General features: G+C 43.2%; 3 protein-coding genes and 1 long non-coding RNA gene across 14 annotated transcripts in view; 2 read left to right on the top strand and 2 right to left on the bottom strand.

The window, feature by feature from the left end:
* LOC6041845 (tektin-3) overlaps positions 1-6,811 on the top strand; it is a 31,935-nt gene extending 25,124 nt beyond the window's left edge. For all 11 annotated transcript variants that reach the window (XM_001851003.2, XM_038251043.1, XM_038251061.1 and 8 more), the window contains 2 exons: positions 6,196-6,332; positions 6,409-6,811. In XM_001851003.2, coding sequence (XP_001851055.2) covers positions 6,196-6,332; positions 6,409-6,637 — 366 coding nt within the window. In that variant the 3' untranslated portion in view covers positions 6,638-6,811. The remainder of the gene's footprint in view (positions 1-6,195; positions 6,333-6,408) is intronic.
* On the top strand, positions 2,075-3,035 carry LOC119766507. Its single transcript, XR_005276961.1, has 4 exons — positions 2,075-2,510; positions 2,573-2,682; positions 2,741-2,806; positions 2,875-3,035. It is a non-coding gene; the product is annotated as an uncharacterized LOC119766507 (long non-coding RNA).
* A 38-nt stretch (positions 6,812-6,849) lies between the features above and the next one.
* Positions 6,850-14,630, bottom strand: LOC6041844 (regulator of nonsense transcripts 2). Its single transcript, XM_001851002.2, has 4 exons — positions 12,717-14,630; positions 8,102-8,891; positions 7,523-8,044; positions 6,850-7,265 (listed from the first exon to the last, which is right to left on the bottom strand). The coding sequence occupies exons 1-4, from the start codon at positions 14,495-14,497 to the stop codon at positions 6,939-6,941; spliced, it is 3,420 nt and encodes a 1,139-aa protein (XP_001851054.2). The 5' UTR covers positions 14,498-14,630; the 3' UTR covers positions 6,850-6,938.
* A 550-nt stretch (positions 14,631-15,180) lies between these two features.
* On the bottom strand, positions 15,181-18,999 carry LOC6041843 (neutral alpha-glucosidase AB). The gene is given in 5 exon segments (XM_001851001.2): positions 15,181-16,491; positions 17,000-17,440; positions 17,443-18,121; positions 18,180-18,660; positions 18,724-18,999. Coding segments are annotated over 5 exon segments (2,793 nt in total). The 5' UTR covers positions 18,846-18,999; the 3' UTR covers positions 15,181-15,421.
* Between the last annotated feature and the right edge of the window lie 524 nt (positions 19,000-19,523).

Here is a 19,523-nt window from a genome sequence, read left to right as displayed (position 1 = left end):
GTCATGCTTGTGCTTGAACATCCTCCTACTTTGTAGATGTAAACAAAGTGGGATCATTCGAAAATCACGTTACGCATTCTCTCTATTCATCACCCAGGTTTTGAGCATTCCAGCTTGGATGTTGAGGTTATTTCAATGAAAGCTAGAAATCTAGTATTTAAGGTCAAATATGTAATTTAGAGTCTCTTGAGGCACATTTATAAGAAATTTGATGGATAGGAACATGAACCCATCGATTTCCATCGACTTTTCTGTAGAAAAATCCTATAAAATCGAAAAAAAAATCTTTCAAAAAAAAAGTTGCTCTAGACCCCCCGACGAAATATTTCGCCGGACCCCGCAAAATGTCAGGAAAGAGCCCTTCTTTTATGGTGCCAAATATCAGACCTGCCGAATTTTTTTTCTTCGGTTTGTTCTAGGAAACACACCGTGCGTTATTCAATTTTTTTCTACTTTTTTTATTTTCTTGAACCCCATTTAGGGGAACAGCATCTAATTCCAGCGTTCCTCTAATGTTGGCAGGTCATAACTTTGACAATCAATTAAAGCTAATTAAAAGCGTTTTCAACTGAAATCGTGTGATAAAAAGGTCAATAACAAGTGAGCAAGCAAGTTTCTATCAAAATTTTTGCAAAATTAGTTGTTTAAATAGTGAAAATCAGCTATGTAATTGGATGGAGTTAGGAGCGAGAGCTTAACCTGCCAAACATACGAGAATTTCCCCTATCTATTTACCTTTTTCTCACGCATACAAGGGCTGATGCGGATGTCTTTTCAGGCCAAGTTTTCTGCATCACATTAGATCAGATGGATTATTTTTTACATTAAAATGCTTATATTTCATGATAGTTTTATTCTGAGTCGATATGTATAAATCTAGAGTTTTTTTTTTAGAAAAAAGGTCCTTTCAGCTATTGTCTTTCATATGTTTATAGGACCTAGATAAACTCTAGAAATGAAGGTGGGTCTAGGAAGATCATGTTTTGAGTGATTTTATAGCCTTTATTCAGTAAGATGAGGATGGCAAAACGTGTTTTCCTATATTAAGTACCGCTGAAAGAGGCGCATTGCGTTGTTTTGCCTTCCTCACTGAGGTAAGGCTATAATCCTGCTCTAAAAATGAACTTTGTATAAAAACGTCGTAGACCCACCTTCATGTATACATATCGACTCAGAATCGAAAACTGAACAAATGTCTGTGTGTATGTGTGTGTGTATGTGTGTGTGTATGTATGTATGTGACCAACAAACTAGCTCATGTTTCTCGGCACTGGCTGAACCGATTTGACCCGACCCTGTTGCTTTCGACTTGGTTTAGGGTCCCATAGATCGAGTTTTATACAGATTGAAGTTTCGATAAGTAGTTCAAAAGTTATGTATAAAAATGTATTTTCACATATATCCGGATCTCACTTAAATGTATGTAAACTATGTCCGGGTCCATCATCCGACCCATCGTTGGTTAGGTTAGCAGAAGACCTTTCCAACGAGCCTAAAACATTGAAGATCTGGCAACCCTGTCTTGAGATATATCCACTTAAGTGATATTTATGAACTTTTTTGAAACCGGATCTCACCTAAATGTATGTAAACTATGTCCGGATCCAACATCCAACCCATCGTTGGTTAGGTTATCAAAAGACCTTTCCAACGAGACCAAAACATTGAAGATCTGGCAACCCTGTCTCGCGATATCCCGACTTAAGTGATATTGATGTACTTTTTGGATGCTGGATCTCACTTAAATGTATGTAAACTATGCCCGTATCCAACATCCAACCCATCGTTGGTTAGGTTATCAGAAGACCTTTCTAACGAGTCCAAAACATTGAAGATCTGGCAACCCTGTCTCAAGATATGGCCACTTAAGTGATATTTATGAACTTTTTTGAAGCCGGATCTCACTTAAATGTATGTAAACTATGTCCGGATCCAACATCCAACCCATCGTTGGTTAGGTTATCAGAAGACCTTTCCAACGAGACCAAAACATTGAAGATCTGGCAACCCTGTCTCGAGATATGGCCACTTAAGTGATATTGATGAACTTTTTTGAAGCCGGATCTCACTTAAATGTATGTAAACTATGTCCGGGTCCATCATCCGACCCATCATTGGTTAGGTTATCAGAAGACCTTGTAACCTATCGCTTGTACGTAGTACAATCTCTGGTTACAATGCTTCGCATAATCCTGTCAAACTGAACCGTAGGGACAAGTTAGGACATTGTAACTAACCATTACACTTTAACAACATAAAAACAAACACACAAGCTATCCCTTCGGCAAGCACGACTCACATCTCTATTGCGTCAATTTCGAAATACGCAAACAAAAGCTTAAAATTTTATAAAAGGGACTTCTTCATTTTGAATCGTCCTCATTTGCCGCTACCGACTAGAATCCGTTACACATATTCTAGTCTCACCTGTAAAAGTCTTGTAATTTATAGTGCAGTGAAATTGTTATGTTAGTGTTGAATGTTAACAGCATTCCAGTAGCCGCGAAATGGTAATTTAGTGTCTTTAACTATGTGAGTCGTGTCTAAAGAGTGTCTTTTATTGTTAATTTAGTGTCAGGGAGTTGGTCCCAACAATTCACCATCCAAACTAAACGCAAAGGACCGCGCTCAACGTCAAAAGAGGTCGTTTGGTTGGTGGTGCATGGAGTGTCACAAATAGTGGTAATTATTAATCAATTGTAAGATCTGCACAAAACGCTAGAAATGAACTCCTTTCCAGAACCTCCAAGTTGGCAAAGCGCGCCAACCCGAGAATTCTGTAGAGCGCAATGGCGGAGGCCATCCGGTGAGTTCATTGTTTAACCACTAGACACGAAAGCACAAGTACTAAAATAAACCTTAAACACTGTACAGGTTTTTTCTGACAAAGACAAAGACACAAAACCAAAGAAACCAAAACCGTTGCTGCGCCAGGCCTGGCCGGAGGAAGATCCTCCGACTTGACTCGACCACCGCGGGATACACTAGAACACACGAACACACACACACATGGTTATCCCAAGCAACACACTTTGTCAGATAATCGTATTTCCTAACTGGTTGTATAACCAATCTGCCTCGTTATCACAACTTGTTCTACAACTCCTGTGAACTGGAAAAAGCGCACTTTTTTTTGTTGTATAACTTGCCAGAAAAAGATGCAAGTTATCAGAGTAAGTTGTACAAATGTATTTGACAACACTGTGCTATCTAACAAGAGATTCAACGAAAAAAGGGGGCGTGGTTTACGGTTGTGCTGTCAAATCAAAGCGCACACTGGAAAGGAAAGTTAGATAGAAAACAGCTATCTAACCGTCGACTAACTTACATGTAAACAAACGTTTCCTATTAGAATTTCAATCAATCGACGAAGCTAATAAAAAAGAGTACGCTTGTTTTTGCAAGATTTATTAAAAATAATTCGAAAATGAATTAAAAAAAAAAGAAAAACAATCATGACGCGCATGTGATAAGTGTGAAATTCCCTGCAAAGCGAACTTTTCGATTTTCCTTTTTTGATGAACTTCCTCTTTCCCAAGATTCGATCCGACGACTTCGACGACTTGTTGTTATCTCCACGGCAGGTCCAGGCGCTCTTCCGCATTGCTCCACGGGGCTTCATACTAAATAAGCTGACCTAATCGTCAATAAGAAGGTTGCTGTCTGTTTTGTTAGCTAAAGAACGAAGGCTGTCATTGAAATTGAAGTTATATAAGTTTGTTTCAAGTCAGTTTTTATAACTCCATTATACAACTTTGTTATAACAAACCGTTTCAACTGTCACTTCGATTACCGTACCACGGAGTAATATTGAAAATCGGTTTGATTTGGATTTGTTGTTTTCTCTATCATAAACTCTATAAGCTGATAATTTTTGTAGCTTTTACCAGCGACATGTTTACAAATTAATCGGTCAACCATCGAAACTATTGTTATCTTCAATGAATAAACATTATTGAAACTCTAAATTCCTCATGTACAAATTTACACCACCTAACAACACGCAATGTCAAGTTGAATATGTATGTTGAGCATCAGTTATATTATCTATTCTCCGATAACATTTGTGTAACAAAGCGAGAAAACCTAATGTTATTTGTAGAATGGTTGGCCCCGCCCATTTTTCAGAAGATGCTGTCACATGACAATGTTGGATAAGCAGTGAAACAAACAGTGCAATATTGTTTTTATTCAACAAACTGTTTTCGAGTAAAACATTGCAGATGAGGGAACAGTATCTTGGCATATCAGCACTTGGACGTTCAATTACAGCTCATAAAAAGTGTTTTCGAGTGAAATCGAGTGATAAATAGGTCAATGGGAAGTGAGCAAGTAAGTTTCTATCAAAATTGTTCCAAAATAAATTGTTTTAATAGTGAAAATCAGCTAATTGGATGGAGTTAAGAGCGAGTGCATATTCCCTATGTTGTGTATAAAAGTTGGAAAAGAGTGAAGTTGACTGTGTTTTAACACTTGTATGGCACACATCCCATGAGTTACATAAGTCAGTTATACAAGTAGTGAAACAAACTGATATTTAACTAACGTTGACATTTTTTTCTCGTATGTTGATCCAAAACAGTTGTCTAACTATTATTCAACTGTCGACAAGTTATGAGTGCTACTTGGGTAGGTTAGTTTTAAAACGACGAAAAACAATAAATTAGGACAGTTAAATGCAATAAACATGACTTTTTCCATAACCCAAAGCGACGATCTTTTGTGATTCTTTTTGCCAGGACAGTACGATTAGCTGAATCGAACCAGGATTGTGAAAGGGTAGGTACAATTCTCCTTCCCCACGTCAAATGTGAGCAGTTGCAGATCTCTACATCTCTCTCTCATCTCCAAGAGTCTCAAGTTCTGGTTTTATTTAATTTTTAATTAATGAACTAGTGGTGGTAATTGCCCCCTAGTTCGTTATTACAACCTTTCCAACGAGCCTAAAACACTGAAGATCTGGCAACCCTGTCTTGAGATATATCCACTTAAGTGATATTTATGAACTTTTTTGAAACCGGATCTCACTTAAATGTATATAAACTATGTCCGAATCCACCATCCGACCCATCGTTGGTTAGGTTATCAAAAAACTTTTCCAACGTGTTCAAAACATTGAAGATCTGGCAACCCTGTCTCGAGATATACCGACTTAAGTGATATTGATGTACTTTTTGGATGCTGGATCTCACTTAAATGTATGTAAACTATGTCCGGATCCACCATCCAACCCATCGTTGGTTAGGTTATCAAAAGACCTTTCCAACGAGTCCAAAACATTGATGATCTGGCAACCCTGTCTCGAGGTATGGCCACTTAAGTGATATTTATGTACTTTTTTATTCCGGATCTTAAAAATAGATGAAATTTTTGTACAATTCAATCATATAAGCCATTGTTGGTAATAAGTGAGGAAGGCTCCAACCACATATGTGGATTAAGTTAGGTTTTTTTTTAATAAGCCTCATTATCATCGTATTTGAAAATGCTTTGCGTTTAAAAAGCGCCTTTTTGCAATTCCGTCGTGAAACTGCTTACTTTTCCTGTCATTCTTGAACGACGAAATAGCCTACTTTTCTGTACCAAAAATAACAGAATCGAATAGCAACACTTTTCAAAATAAATGCTGAAAAGTTCTACTTTTCAGCACTCAAATGGGTGCTGAAAAGTTGAACTTTTCAGCACTTGTTTCGAAAAGTAACACTTTTCAATTTTTTTTTTTTTTTAAACGGTTCATTGACAAAATACATGAAAATTTGACATAAAATTTCACTCAGTGTGTGTTTTTTGGAATTGCAAAAAATGTTGTATGGAACTCGTTGCAAAACTTGATTTTTTCAGCACTCTTCGTATTTATCCAACTCGGTGAACCTCGTTGGATAAATGTACGACTCGTGCTGAAAAAATCCTCTTTTTGCAACTTGTTGCATAAACTACTATTTCAATCTTTTTTTTTAAATTTGCTTAGTAGGCGTCTCCGTTAGTACGAAAAACCTTTTTTTTTTTTTTCGATAAACGAAATTGCCCCGCTATTCTTACCCAGGAAGATGAAAAACATCTTCCCTAGAATCGAAACATCAAATTAAAAGAAATTATGCGAGAAATATTCATCACCTCAATGCGAATATAAAATTAGAAAAAAAAAATCATGCACATTGAGTAATTTATCCTAAAATTCATTTTTTTTTTTCACAGACCCAGCAGGAGATCTTCGACGTCGAGAAGCACATCGAACTGCTGCGCAAGGCCATCAACGACAAATCTAACCCGATGAAGGTGGCCCAAACACGCCTGGAAGCCCGTGCGCATCGGCCTGGCATCGAAATGTGTCGGTATGCGATTTTCGTTTCGTAGTTTATTGAAAGTAGAAAAAGCTGCTATTTGAGCTACATTTTATTTTTATTCCAGTGACAACGCCCACCTCCGGCTGGTGGAGGAAGTTTGCCACATCCAGGACTCGGTCTCGACGCTGCACCGCAAGCTGCAGGAAGCGGAAGCCCAGCACCAGCAACTGCTCAAGACCAAATCGCAGCTCGAGAACAACCTAAAGCAGAAGGTGGACGCACTGTTTATCGATCGTGAAAAGTGCATGGGACTGCGTCGGTCCTTCCCGGTTAACAACACGATCAAATATTAGAGGAATGAAGTAATGTTCGAAACGAAGCACGAAATTTAACAATATGCTTGAAAATGGAATCACGCCGCTGATTAGAAATGAATATCGTATTTAGACAGACCACACTTAATGATTGTTACTCGATGAAATAATTAGCGTTCTCAATAAAGTTCGTCATTTTGCTTGCTCTCGGAACATGAAGGAAGATTTCGGATAATATTACACTCCAAAGATTCAGTTATTTCAATGTTATTATTAGATAATAAGACAAACTTAGTCGACCCCGCGCTTTCAATTCACAATCATCTTCCAAGCGCCATGCTCAATGAAAGATTGCATCCACGTCCGGCGCCCCTTTCGGATGCTTAAACTTGGGCGGTTTCGCTATCCGGATCTTGTTGCTCGCCGGCGAGCGCTGACTCTGCAGCAGCGATTCCTGGTAGTCTTCCTCCTCGAGGCGCTCGGTAATGTTGAGCGTGAGCCGCTTGACGCTGTCGTTCTCCTCCTTGATCTTCTGCTCCTGATCTTTGAGATAGATCGCCAGCTGGCTGTCGCTGGGCGCCTCGAACGTCTTGTACTGCTGCTGTTTGCCCTTGCCGCGCACCATCAGCACGAACGGCACCGAGTCGGACTTGTCCTTGTCCTTGTCCTGGAACGGAATAAAGTTTGAGTGTTATTAGGCGTGACTGTCTAGCCTATAGGATGACATATGAAACGTGGACCAGTTCGGATGCCGGCAGATTTTCCGACGGCGTAATTCCGGGTTGATACGAAATTCCAACGAAAAATCATTTCTATCGATATAAAGAACCTCAAAACGGTGTTATCTATTGACGGTGAACGGCTATTGACATTTAGCCTGGAAGTATGAATTAAAGCAGAGACACAAACCAATCAACATCTCACCTGCAACTGCTCGTAGGTTTTCTTCGTTCCACTGCTCCTCATCGTGATCGGCACGGGAATGTCCTTGGTGTTAACCTTGGCCGGTTCCTTCAGCCGCTCCAGGAAACTTTCCGTCGCCATTCGCTCAAATTCCTTCTCAAACTCCATGTCCTCGAAGGTCTTCTCCGGCGCTGCCGGCTTTGCCAACGCTTCCAGATCCGCGTTCAAGTCATCATCCTCATCGTCGTCATCATCGCCGAGCTCTTCATCATCCTCGTCACGCGCGGTCCGAGGCTTGCCGTCATCTTCGTCGTCGTCTTCCGAGTCACCGAACGCCTCGGACGTGCAATCTTCCGTCACCGTGTCGTCCTTGTCGGTGTCCGTCTCCTGGATTGGCTTCAGCCCGCCCGTTGTGCCCGTGTCGTCATCCTTCGCGTTGAACAAATCCGGGTACAGTTTCTTGCGGATGGCTTCGACGGCTTCTTTCGCCACGTCGTAGCTGGTGTAGAGCTTTAGTTTGGGTCGTAAGTTCTTGAAGCACTCCTGAAAAATTGCTGAATTTAATTATCTTTAAAAAAATCTTGAAATTCTTAAACCTACCTTGTACATGTGATCGATCAGTATTGGGAAGAGATCTTTTTCGGTATCGCTGGTAAAGATCGGATCCGACTTTTTGAACCAGTAATAGTTCTGGAAGAAGATCAAGAAATAGTCCAACCTTTTTCTGCTGGAAGCGCTGGTAAAGTACTGCCCGCAGGTGTCCAAAAGTACGCACACCAGCTTCAGCCGGAACAGACTGCCCGGAGGATCCACCTCCGACGGAACTTCGTGGCTGAAGCTTACGCCCAACGATATGATCGAGTACAGCGTGTTCAGCACGTTCCCCGACTCTACCAGCCGGTAGTTGTACAACTCGCCCAAATACTTGGCCATCGCGATCCGTCGCTGGGCCAACTTTGTGTCGTGAATCTCCAGCCCCGCCCGGATATCCTCAAACACGGCGTCGATCACCTTGACCACCGCCTTCTCCTGGTACGAGCTCAACCCGGAAACTAAATCGGCCAAACTTCGGATCAAGTGGTACCGGATGCTGTACGCCTTGGCCAGGCACTTGACTGCGTAGTCGTGCGTATCGCGGTCCTCCCAGTTCAACCGCCGCAGCAGCTTTATCATCTTGTCCACGTTGGCTTTGTTAAGCTCCTCAAACACCAAGTGCCGGATGTAGGTGTGTATCAAGGGACGAATCTTGCGCTGGATTCGCATTCCCTCGGGCTGCTTCACCAGATAATAGGCCGTGTCGACCTGCTGGGCATGTCGGCTGTCCATCGTGGTGTTGGTCTTGAGACGCATCATCTGCTCGAGGTAGACGTTCGTGCGGAGGCGGGTATCTCTGGGAGAGAAGAGAAAGGGAAGATTTCAGAAATGCCATCCATTCGTATGGTAGGAAATGATAAGTACATAAATAGACAGAATCAAGAAAGGCTAGGCTTCGAAAATATAGATACAGTATCCCTAATACTCAGAACATAAAATAAAAATAATAAATCGATAATTGAACGTACTGATTCGCATTTGGCTTCATTTGAAAGCTTCTCGTGTGATTGTTTGATTGGTGTATCGAACGACTGCCAAATGTTAACGTTTTATTACCAGTTTTTGAAGAAAAACATTAAAAACCTATGCAACACGTTTTTCTTACAGTTGTAAACAAACTCTGGAGTGCATATTTTTGCCTTCCTCACCTCAATGAGGAAAGGCTTTAAAATCACTCGAAAAATGAACTTCTTTATCTGACCTCGTAGACCCACCTTCACGTATACCTATCGACTCAGAATCAAATTCTGAACAAATGTCTGTGCGTGTGTCTGGATGTGAGTCCGTGCACCGAAGAATATGCACTCGATTATCTCCGGACTGGCTGAACCGATTTGGACCGTCTTGGGGTCCCACAAGACCCTAGTTAATATTATGAAGTTGAGAAAAGTACTTCAAAAGTTATGTTAAAAAAACGATTTTAGCTATACTTCGGAAGATTGAAAAAGGGTGGTTTTTGTAAGAAAACCCGTCATGCTATATATTATTAGAAAGGTATTTGAAAGACCTTTCCAACGCGTGAAAAAGATTGAAGTCTGACAACCCCATCAAAAGTTATGACCACTTAAGTGTTATTTATAGACTTTTTTGAAGCCGGATCTCAAATATTTTGATGAAAATGTTGTCCGGATCGATCATGTGACCCATCGTTGGATAGGTAATCAAAAGACCTTTCCAACAAGCCCAAAAGATTGAAGATCTGACAACCCTATCAAAAGTTATAAGTGCTTTAGTGATTTTGATACACTTTTTCGAGGCCGGCTGCTATTGAAAAAATAGTCTTCAAATGCAGTATTTTGTTTGAATAAAAGACATTGATTTGTGAAATAGCGTCTTGATTAAAAAAAATGAAAATATATTTAACAATATATTTAACGGACCATTATTTGCTGAGATATCGACATTAGAAAATGGTGGGTTGTTTAGGTGAAACTTAGAAAAAAACAATTTTCCTGTTTTTAAATCTTTGCATGGCAATATCTTAGAAACTAAGGGTCGTACAACGAAGTTCAAAAATCCAATATATATAGAATTTTCTCAGCTTTTCAATTTCAAAAATATTTTTTTCAAGTTTAGGCAAACATGGGCACTAATTTCAAAAACTGAAAAACTGCGACTATCTTCAAAAAAGTTACTTTAAAATGGCTTTCACTTGAAAACGGTGCACTTTATCAAAATTTCACTAAAGTAATTTTTGATTGCAAATTTTATTTCACATCGAAAAATTAAGTTGATACATTTTTGCGACCAATACATAGATTTTTTGAAAAAATCAGTTGTGATTCAAAAATTTATAACTCGATCAAAGATTTTTTGCCCATTCTGGAAATTTCTGAAAAGTTGGCATTTGATGTCCACTTAAACATATCAGTGAAAATAAAAGGACAAAAAGTGAAATTAAAAATCACCGATTTTGTTAACGTGTATCTTATTTTAACAGTGTAGTCCTTATCCATACCTACAACTTTGGCGAAGACACCAAATCGATAAAAAAAATCCTTCAAAAGATACAGATTTTCGAATATTCATAAATCATTTTTGTATGGACAGCTGCCACATTTGTATGGAAAATTATATGGATAAACTAATGATGCAAAATGGCTTCTTAGGGCATACCGAAGGGACCAAAAAAGTTTCAGCCGGATAAAAAAATACAAAAATTAAAATTTAAGAAATAAGACCGATAAGAAGACTCCAAACGCAGACTTCAAAAACAAGTACCTGCTAGATATGAACAGAAAAATCTTAACAGAGTCCATGTAAATGAATGTGGAGTGTTTTCTGCCTAGTTCTAACATGGCTTTGAATCCAGTATTTAAGTTTGAAGATACTAATGTCTTTACTTTCGTTGCACTATTTCTTCCAATCAGCCTTCTCGTATACCCACCTCAGGGCTTCAGTCGGTTTATCAATGACTATTGAAGAAAATTGCCCATCTTTCGGGCATATCCCAGTTGGGGTGCCATCGTTAAGGAAGGTTAATTTCGAAGCGACCAAAGCTCCTCCGCCGTTTTGTAGCTGTTGTCGATGGGTTTTGCGCCCACAGGTCTCTATGGGCATTAAAATCCCCAAGTAGCACAAGCGGACTGGGTACCCTCGATCCGAGCCTTGCCGCCAGGTTTTTGGTATCATCCAGTCGTGAAATATAGACACTCGGTTATAGGTATGTAGCTTTGGATGACCATTCAACTACCGCTGCCACGACTTGGAGATTGCCATTTTTCAGTTGTTTCGTTCTAGACGATAAAGTTTTTTGATTTTGTTGGTCCGAAGTTCTTGAATGGCAATGACTGAAGGACATAAGTTCTGACCGCCAACTGCATACGGGGAAAGCCATGTGTGATGACCACAGATGTTCCGTGTTGAGTATTCATTATTATTTCACGAATGGATGATACCAAAACCCTGGCGGCAAGGCTCCGAGAGGTTGTATCGACGGTATCTGGTCCGCTTGTGCTACTTGGGGATTTTAATGCCCATAGAGACCTGTGGGCGGAAAACCCATCGACAACAGCTACAAAACGGCGGAGGAGCTTTGGTCGCTTCGAAATTAACCTTCCTTAACGATGGCACCCCAACTGGGATATGCCCGAAAGATGGGCACTTTTCTTCAAAAGTTATTGATAAACTGACTGAAACTTTGAAGCGCCCGAGGTGGTTCTACGAGTAGGCTGATTGGAAGAAATCGTGCAACGAAAGAATGGACATTAGTACCATAACACTTGAATACTGGTTCCAAAACCATGTTAGAACTAGGCAGAAAACACTCCACATTCATTTAGGGAGAGAGGGGGTAAAATGCACCCCCGCGGGGCAAAATGCACCCCCTGCTTTTCTCAGTATTGGGAAGAATTTTCCGGGGAAAAATCATATAAATTGGAAGCTTAACATTGCAAAACAATGCTAGAAAAATTTGAGCATCGTAGGATAAAAACAGCTTAAGTTATTTGCAAAACTTTAAAATGTTGTATTTTCATCTAATTTTCATTGAACTTTAATTATTTAATTTTGGTCAATATAAAAAGCATTTATTGATTTTGTAAGTGTTGAAGTATATAGTTTTTGCCATAATCTTCATTATTTTATAGACAGATGAGTCCAAAAACATCAAAAAATGCATTTTAATCAAATATTCTGCAATGGTGACTAGTGAAAACTGCTTTTACCCGGTGCATTTTGCCCCATGTTGTGGTGCATTCTGCCCCGTTTTTGAAGTGCACTTTGCCCCAATGTTGCGGTGCATATTGCCCCGCATGGTTGTTTGAAATGAATCAGAAAAGTTTTTAGAAATTTGATATTTTCGAACAATGTTGAGGTTTTTTAGGACTTTTTTCACATGGATGACGAAGAATAATAGTTGTTTAAGAACATCGAACAAAATTCTTCCACAGTAATGCTGTAATGGTTGAGAAATCACAGTTTTTCCTTAGGGGTGCATATCAGGCCCTCTCCCCCTACATGGACTTTTTACGAAATAGGAGAAGACCCAACGTAAGACACGGTTATGCAGAAAAAAACATCTGTGTATATTAAACATTCTATTGCAATGTTCTTTCTGTGTAACATAAACAAGTACACCTTTCAAACTATTTTTTTAAATCAATTTAGTAATTCAACTCACCTGCAATTGTACAAGTAAACGCCGCAAACCTCCAGAAACGCGCACGTCATTTCGATGTGATGGTGCTGAAAATTGTGCAGTAAACACTTCAAACAAAACAGCGCCTCAATCTTGTTGTAGATCCCAAACTTGACCAACTCTCCGATGTACCGCACCACCTTGATCTTGGTCTCAATGTTGATCTGGTCCTTTTTCTTGATCTGATACTTGAAGTCCACCTTCAACATCTGGCTCAAATCGACGGCCACATCCGGCGATACCAAATTCACGATCGCCACAAAACGCGCGTACATCGGCAGCAGATCCAACCGCGTCCGCTGCACGCCAAACAGCGTCTTCACGATCCGTTTGCGGTTGTTTTTCGTGTTCAAGTTCAGCAAAAAGTCGATCGCGGCCGAATCGATCAGCTCGGTGTTGACGCAATTTTGCATGTTGGCAATGAACGCCTCAAAGTACTCGCGGTTTGCGTGGTGATGCGGCGTGCTCGGCGCCGTCGTCGGTTCCTCGGCGTCCACGTCGACAGCTGCGGCTTCGGCCAGTTCCGGCGGAAGTTCGACTTCGGCTTCGGTGTCCGGTTCGACTTCCTCCATGTCCAGCACTTCCTCCGTAATTGCCGGTTCGTCCGGAAGTATTTCTTCTTTTTTGCCACAATAGTTGGGTAGAAATTGACGCAAATCGGGCAAGTTAACGTAAAAATTGCGCGTGTCTTCGTCGCCCCACGGATCCAGGTTGGCAAACTGCTCGTCGCCGATGTTGTCGATTACGGTGCCTTCGGTTGGACAGACTTCCACCTCGACCGTGAGTTCCGGAAGGCTCTCGTTCAGCAAATCGGCCATCGTTTGCGTCGAGGAGAGCAGCTTTTCGTAATTGTTTTGCAGCATTTCGATTTGCTCCTTCTTGTCGTTGGACACCTCTCCCTTCGATTCCAGCATCCTCCGGCGGGACTTTTCCGCATACTGCAACTGTTTGTGTTCGTTCTTGAGGTGTTCAAACAGCGTTTGGTAGTAATCTTTTAGCAAGTTCCGCAAATTCTGCTGCTTATCACTGGGCAGCAAGTTTGAGCTGGGAACCGTCACCGAGTGCTTTTTGGCCAGCTCCAACATCTTTTTCGGAACAAGCCCGGCGTATTCATCGCCACAGTGACGACAAAAAGACAAAATAATCGACAGGTTGCTGTGCTCCTCCTTGTCCTGGGAAATCAACGCCGTCAAGCAAAGCCCCAGCAGCGGCAGCCCCACTTTGTTCGTAAAGATCCCCACGCTGATCAACTCCCCGTAGAACCGCAAGTCCACTCGCATCTTGCTCGGATTCCCGATTTTCTCCCCGGCCTTCACGTGCAGCACTTTTTGCCAATTCTCGAACAAACTTCCGCTGAAATCCCCGTACGTCTGGTGCAACTTGCTGCACAGCGTCAACGCCGGACCCACATCGCTCATCTTCAGCTTGGCCTCCACGATCGCCGCGCTGACCTCCGAGATGTACTTGGTCAAATTCAACCCGGCCATGTCCTTTAGCAATCCCTCCAGCTGAGACGCAGTAAATTGCTTCAACTTCTTCACGAACGCCGTGTTCTTCTTCAAGCTCGAGTCACACCGGGTAAAGAACGACTCCGGTGGCCGTTCCGGGGCCACATTCTGCGACCGCAGGGCCGCTTTCTGCTCGAACTTGGCCGCCTGCTCGGCGACGAAACCCTCCAGCTCCTTCCGTTCCTGCTCGCGTGACTCTTCCTCCGCTGGCTGCTCTTCCGACTGCGCCGGATCCGGTTGTGCTGCACTCTCCATTACAACTTACACCAAAAATCTAGTAAATTCGATTCGGAAAAGGTGAAAATCAAGGCTGGAAAACGGGACGTGATTGAAAACACTCGCGAACCACGCAAGACGTCGTCGAGGGGAAAAATGTTTTTGTTTTCTTTTGAGCGCGTAGAACTGTCAAAATGAGTAGCGCTGGGAGTGGTCGGCAACACCGTTAAATTGCACCGTTTGTCGATTTGAAGCGGTGTACTGCAGTAGAACATCGGTAGATCGATTCTGTTGGTCGATTGTTTGAAACGATCTTAAGGTAAAACTGGACGTCGATCATTAAAAAACGTCTTAGCAACTTCAAACAACTTTTAAACACCTGATCTGGAGACGATGGAGAGGGAGATCAGGAAGCTTGAGAACAACAGAGCTACCGGCAAGGTTACCCTCAACTTAATCGACAGTATCGTCCTTTTTCTCGTCTGAAACAAACAAAACTCTTTTAACTTACGGCATTTTCTTAAAAACTGCTTTTGAAAACTCGAGTCGGGGAATCAATATGGCGGACCTTCCCGTACCAGAAAACATTTTTTTTCTGAAGATTTCGAAGCGATATGACCGCCATTTTAATTCCACGCCTCGAGTTTTTAAAAGCAGTTTTGACAACTAGTACATAACTAAAGTATTCTTTCAATGCAGAAAAAAGAAGTAAGATGAATCAATTTAGGTTTGTTTTTTTGCTTAGTGCAACTTTATTTGATGAATTTGTCTACATTCAAGTGAAATTTAAGTCACTCTACGCCACAAGTGAGCAAGCGACATTATTGATCGTTGATCATCCAAAAATTAAAACAAATGTTTTTTCACATTTTTTTTTCCTTCTAAATTTCACTTCACAGCTTCTCGCACTAAAATGACTTTTTATTTTGCCTTCCAACGAACGCACGATGAATGTGTTTACTTTCAGTACTTCAGCTTGATCGACCAGCTGTCCTGCATCGATGCGCCCGGCTTGCGGACTACAAACGCACCGCCCTCATCGGCGTAAACGTCCAGCTCGGAGGATTCCCCGCTAGACAGGTGCTGGGTGGCCGACTTCGGTGCCTTCGAGAGGCCAACCAGAACCACTCGCTCCAGCCAGCTCTTGGTGGGGTAGCTGGCGGTTGTGTCGATTTTTCTTGAACTAAGAACGCCATCCTTGAACTCAAACTCCAGATAGAGGTACTTTCCGGAGCGATACTCGAAGCTGGTTTCATCGTCAATATAGAGCGTTCCCTTGGCCACGCCATTCTTGTTCACGGCCACCACAAGCGTGTACGGATCGTCCTTCATCAGCGTTGACGCACGACGGATTCGTTCCTTGCGTGGGACGATGGTGCCACCTCGCTGGAACACGGGCACCTTGTAGCTATCGACGGAGAGCGTTTCATATCCAACGGAGGAGTACTTCCGATGGTTGTCCACATCGTACCACAGGTCCGCTTCGCCATTTTCCTTCGCCGGGAAGTACACGTCGACCTTGGTCTGGCCCGCCTTCAGCACCGGAGCGACGAGCAGCTTATCAGAGAGCAGAAACTGACTGTCGATGGCGTAGGCTTTCGTGTCAGCCGGATATTGGGCCAACATCGGACGCATGATGGGCAGGCCGGAGCGTTCGTGCTCGTAGAACATGGTGTACCACAGTGGCAGCAGTCGGTACCGCTTCCGGATGGCATCGCGGATAATCAGCTTGACGTCCTCGGGGAACAGCCACGGTTCGCGCCGTTTCGTATCGATGTGGGCGTGCGACCGGAAGAACGGCTGGAAAGCGCCGATCTGGTACCACCGGTAGAACATCTCACCGTCCGGATTGCCGAAGAACCCACCGACGTCGGCACCGCAGAAGCTGATTCCCGCCACGGACAGCGACAGGCACATCTTGATCGAGGCCTGCAGGTGGCCCCAGTCGGCCATGTTGTCACCGGTCCAGACGGCCGCGTACCTTTGACTGCCAGCAAAATGAGACCGGGAGAGGATGAATGGACGAAGGGCACCTAGAAAAAGGGAGAGTTGTATGAGAGTTGCTTTTGAAATTACAATGAGACCGGTACAGTGCAGAACAACGGCACAGAAAAATGTGTAAATAACATTAAAGCTCAAGCTTTTTTCATACCATCCGGCGTTGGCTGATTGTAACTTTGAAGAATGTCCAAGAAGTCTGTAGACAGAACCAAATTTAGCGACAAGAAAAATATTTCAAGAAAACGAAATAAGAAATAAATCTTACAATAATCTTAAATTTTCTCTTGTGATAATTTAGAAAAGTCGTCCTGCTTAAATAATTCGGTAAAGAAAAACACATGATTGAACTTCTCATTATGTTAACTTCAGCAAATTCGAAGGTAGCTTTTAAACGTTGCCTGCTTCCTCCATATCATAACCTCCTTTGCAGCCATTCTCTTTTACTTGTACACTAATCAGTTGGCTGAGGATGCCTACGTCCATCTGATTCCTCACTTCCTACGCGTCTGTACAAGAAGCTTCGTCTTTACGATAACTCACCTTCGCTCCGCCGAATCAGCCCGTCGTACGTGGCCATTATGTGCATGTGGCCGTACAGGTTGTGCACGTCGCGATGTTCCCACCCGCCGTGGTGCAGGTTGTCCTTCAGCATGGTAATTTCCGGCCCGTTGAACACCGACGGTTCGTTCATGTCGTTCCAGATGCCCACCTCGGCGGTGGATTCCTTAAAGTTCTCCAGTAGATACTGGTCGGCGTAGTACTTGCGCACTTCCGGGTTGAAAAAGTCCGCGTAGCTGGCGGCCCCGGGCCAGCACCAACCCTCGTAGATGTTGCCGTCCTTGTTCTTCACGTAGTAGCCACGGTCGGTGCAATCGTTGTGGAAGAAGTAGCTGCCGTCACGCTTTATGTGCGGATCGATGATGACGGTCAGGTGGCGGCCACGTTCCGTCAGATTGCGGATCATCTCCAGCGGATGGGGAACTTGTGGTGATCCCAGGTGAAGTACTTCTTACCCTCGGTGTACTCGATGTCGAGCCACATGGTGTCCATCGGGATGTCGTGCTCGTCGAACTTGGCCGAAACCGTGGTCACGTCCTGCTCGTCGTTGTAGTTCCAGCGGCACTGGTGATAAGCGATGGCATACATCTGCGGAAGGGGAGCCGTTCCAGTAAGCTCGGTGTATTGTCGGAACGCTTCCAGCGGAGACGGGCCGGTCAAGATAAACACGTCGACGATTCCACTTTCGGAGATAAAGTTAGCCACCGGCGGTTCCTCATCGGACGAACCGGAAACTAGTTTCACGATCGATGACATGACGTTCTTCTCCTGCTCGGGAGCGAAAATGTCCACCCACGTTTCGGCGGCATTTTGCCAGTAGACTCCGGCCGTAGAAGATGGCCCTGTGCCGTAGATCACAGGAACCGCTCCGTACAGGGCCATTCCGTTATCCAGTTCGTACTCAAACACGTCCAGGTTGTAAAGTCGGTACGGATCTGTCTTGCCGACGGTGTGCTTCAGAGCGAAAGAGTCAGCGTGCTCCGGAATACCGTACAGAACCTTTGCTTGTGGGAAACTGAAGTCCATCGCGAGACCTTCCGGTCCGTTTGGCTTCGAGTCGTGATGTCCTTTGAAGTTTTCTTCCCACGCGCCTGGATCTTCCTTCTGAAAAAAAAATCTTGTTCAGCACATCCCCACAAGAACAAAAATCTTTCCCACTTACCACTTCTTGCACCTCATTTCCCTGTCCCTCTTGACCTTCCTCCTCCAGCGGAGCTTCCGGCTTGGTTTCCTTCCGTCGCAGCTGCTCGTACTCCATCATTCCCTTGGAATTCGCAGCCACGACCAGCTTGTCTCCGTTGTAGAAGTCAATCTTGAACGGAGCCAACGTCACCACCGCCCGGCTGGTTCCACCGTCCGCCGCAACGGTAATCGTCGATCCCGACGAACCTCCTTCAACCTTAACATTTACATACTCCGGTTCCTTGGCCAGCGCATCCAGCATGCGGTATCGCTCGCTCAGCGGACTCTTCTCGTCGATCTGGAAGTGGAAAATTCCTCCCCGAACGGCGGCCAACTTCAGCACAAACAGGTGCTTCGATTCCGAGTGCTGCAGGTCCAGCAGAATGTAGTGCTTGTATGTTTGCAGCGTTTCCGGCAGCACCACAAACTTGCTCACGGCCGGTTCCGTGTGGCGGAGTCGCCTGCAAAAAAAAACACTCAAATTCATCAGCTGCAACACCAAAACACACCAATTGACCACTCACCGGCAGAAGCTGCTCTGTTCGCAGGTTTTAAAGTTGTTCCGGTCGACGCTGACCGTCCGCTGGTAGAGACAACACAGCGTAAACAAAAGCAGCGGCAGCCAAACGCGGCTTCCGGCTGCCATGGTGGTCGTGGTTCGGACGCTCTGAAGGTCGAATCACTAAAGTTTTCTGTCGGATTTTCAAAAAGCTTCTTTTGTCCAGCAGAAACGGAACAGAAATGGCCGGCAGCGAAGATCAAACGGAATCGTACGTCCAGCGCAGAGGTGAAAAATAAACGTCAACACGTCATCCTCGCTGACAGTTCCAGTTTCTGTTGTCGGTAAAACGATGCCAGATTTCTTATTTTTTCCCCAGAATCTGTATTATATCTGAATCACAGTCTGCATCATGTCAAATTCGCAGCTGTAGAAGAAACTTTAGAATTTTAACACCAGATTAAATCTAAGCTTTTGACAAAGAACTTTGTCCTAAGGGCACTGCACTGTCTACGGATTTCAATCCAAAATTTCGAGAAGCGAAAGTTTAACGATTTTTGTAATTGGGTACTAAAGCCCTATGTAAATTTTTATGTACAATGGTAAAAAACACGATTAAAAACCATTTCTGATCACTTTTCTTTAATTTTAATGCAAAAAAAATATTGACAAGACAACATTTATTCGATGGATCAACTATGGTCCCCTTGGAACGAGCTGTCAAGTAGGAGCTTTTCTGTCAAGAAGGATCGCGAGGTTAATTATTCAAAATTGATTTTAAAATCCATTTTAAACTCTTTGTGGTCGTACAAAGGGTCATTGTAC

Source organism: Culex quinquefasciatus, chromosome 1, assembly GCF_015732765.1.
Source record: "Culex quinquefasciatus strain JHB chromosome 1, VPISU_Cqui_1.0_pri_paternal, whole genome shotgun sequence".
NCBI classification, from domain to species: domain Eukaryota; kingdom Metazoa; phylum Arthropoda; class Insecta; order Diptera; family Culicidae; genus Culex; species Culex quinquefasciatus.
Note: the sequence above shows the minus strand (reverse complement) of the source record. Positions and strands in the feature narration are given on the sequence as shown.

Coding starts and splice junctions, on each gene's coding strand:
- LOC6041844 (XM_001851002.2), bottom strand. CDS start 14,497: ATGGAGAGTGCAGCACAACCGGATCCGGCGCAGTCGGAAGAGCAGCCA. Junction 8,892..12,716: donor GTTTACTTGTACAATTGCAG/GTGAGTTGAATT, acceptor CTTCTCTCCCAG/AGATACCCGCCTCCGCACGA. Junction 8,045..8,101: donor TGATCGATCACATGTACAAG/GTAGGTTTAAGA, acceptor GCAATTTTTCAG/GAGTGCTTCAAGAACTTACG.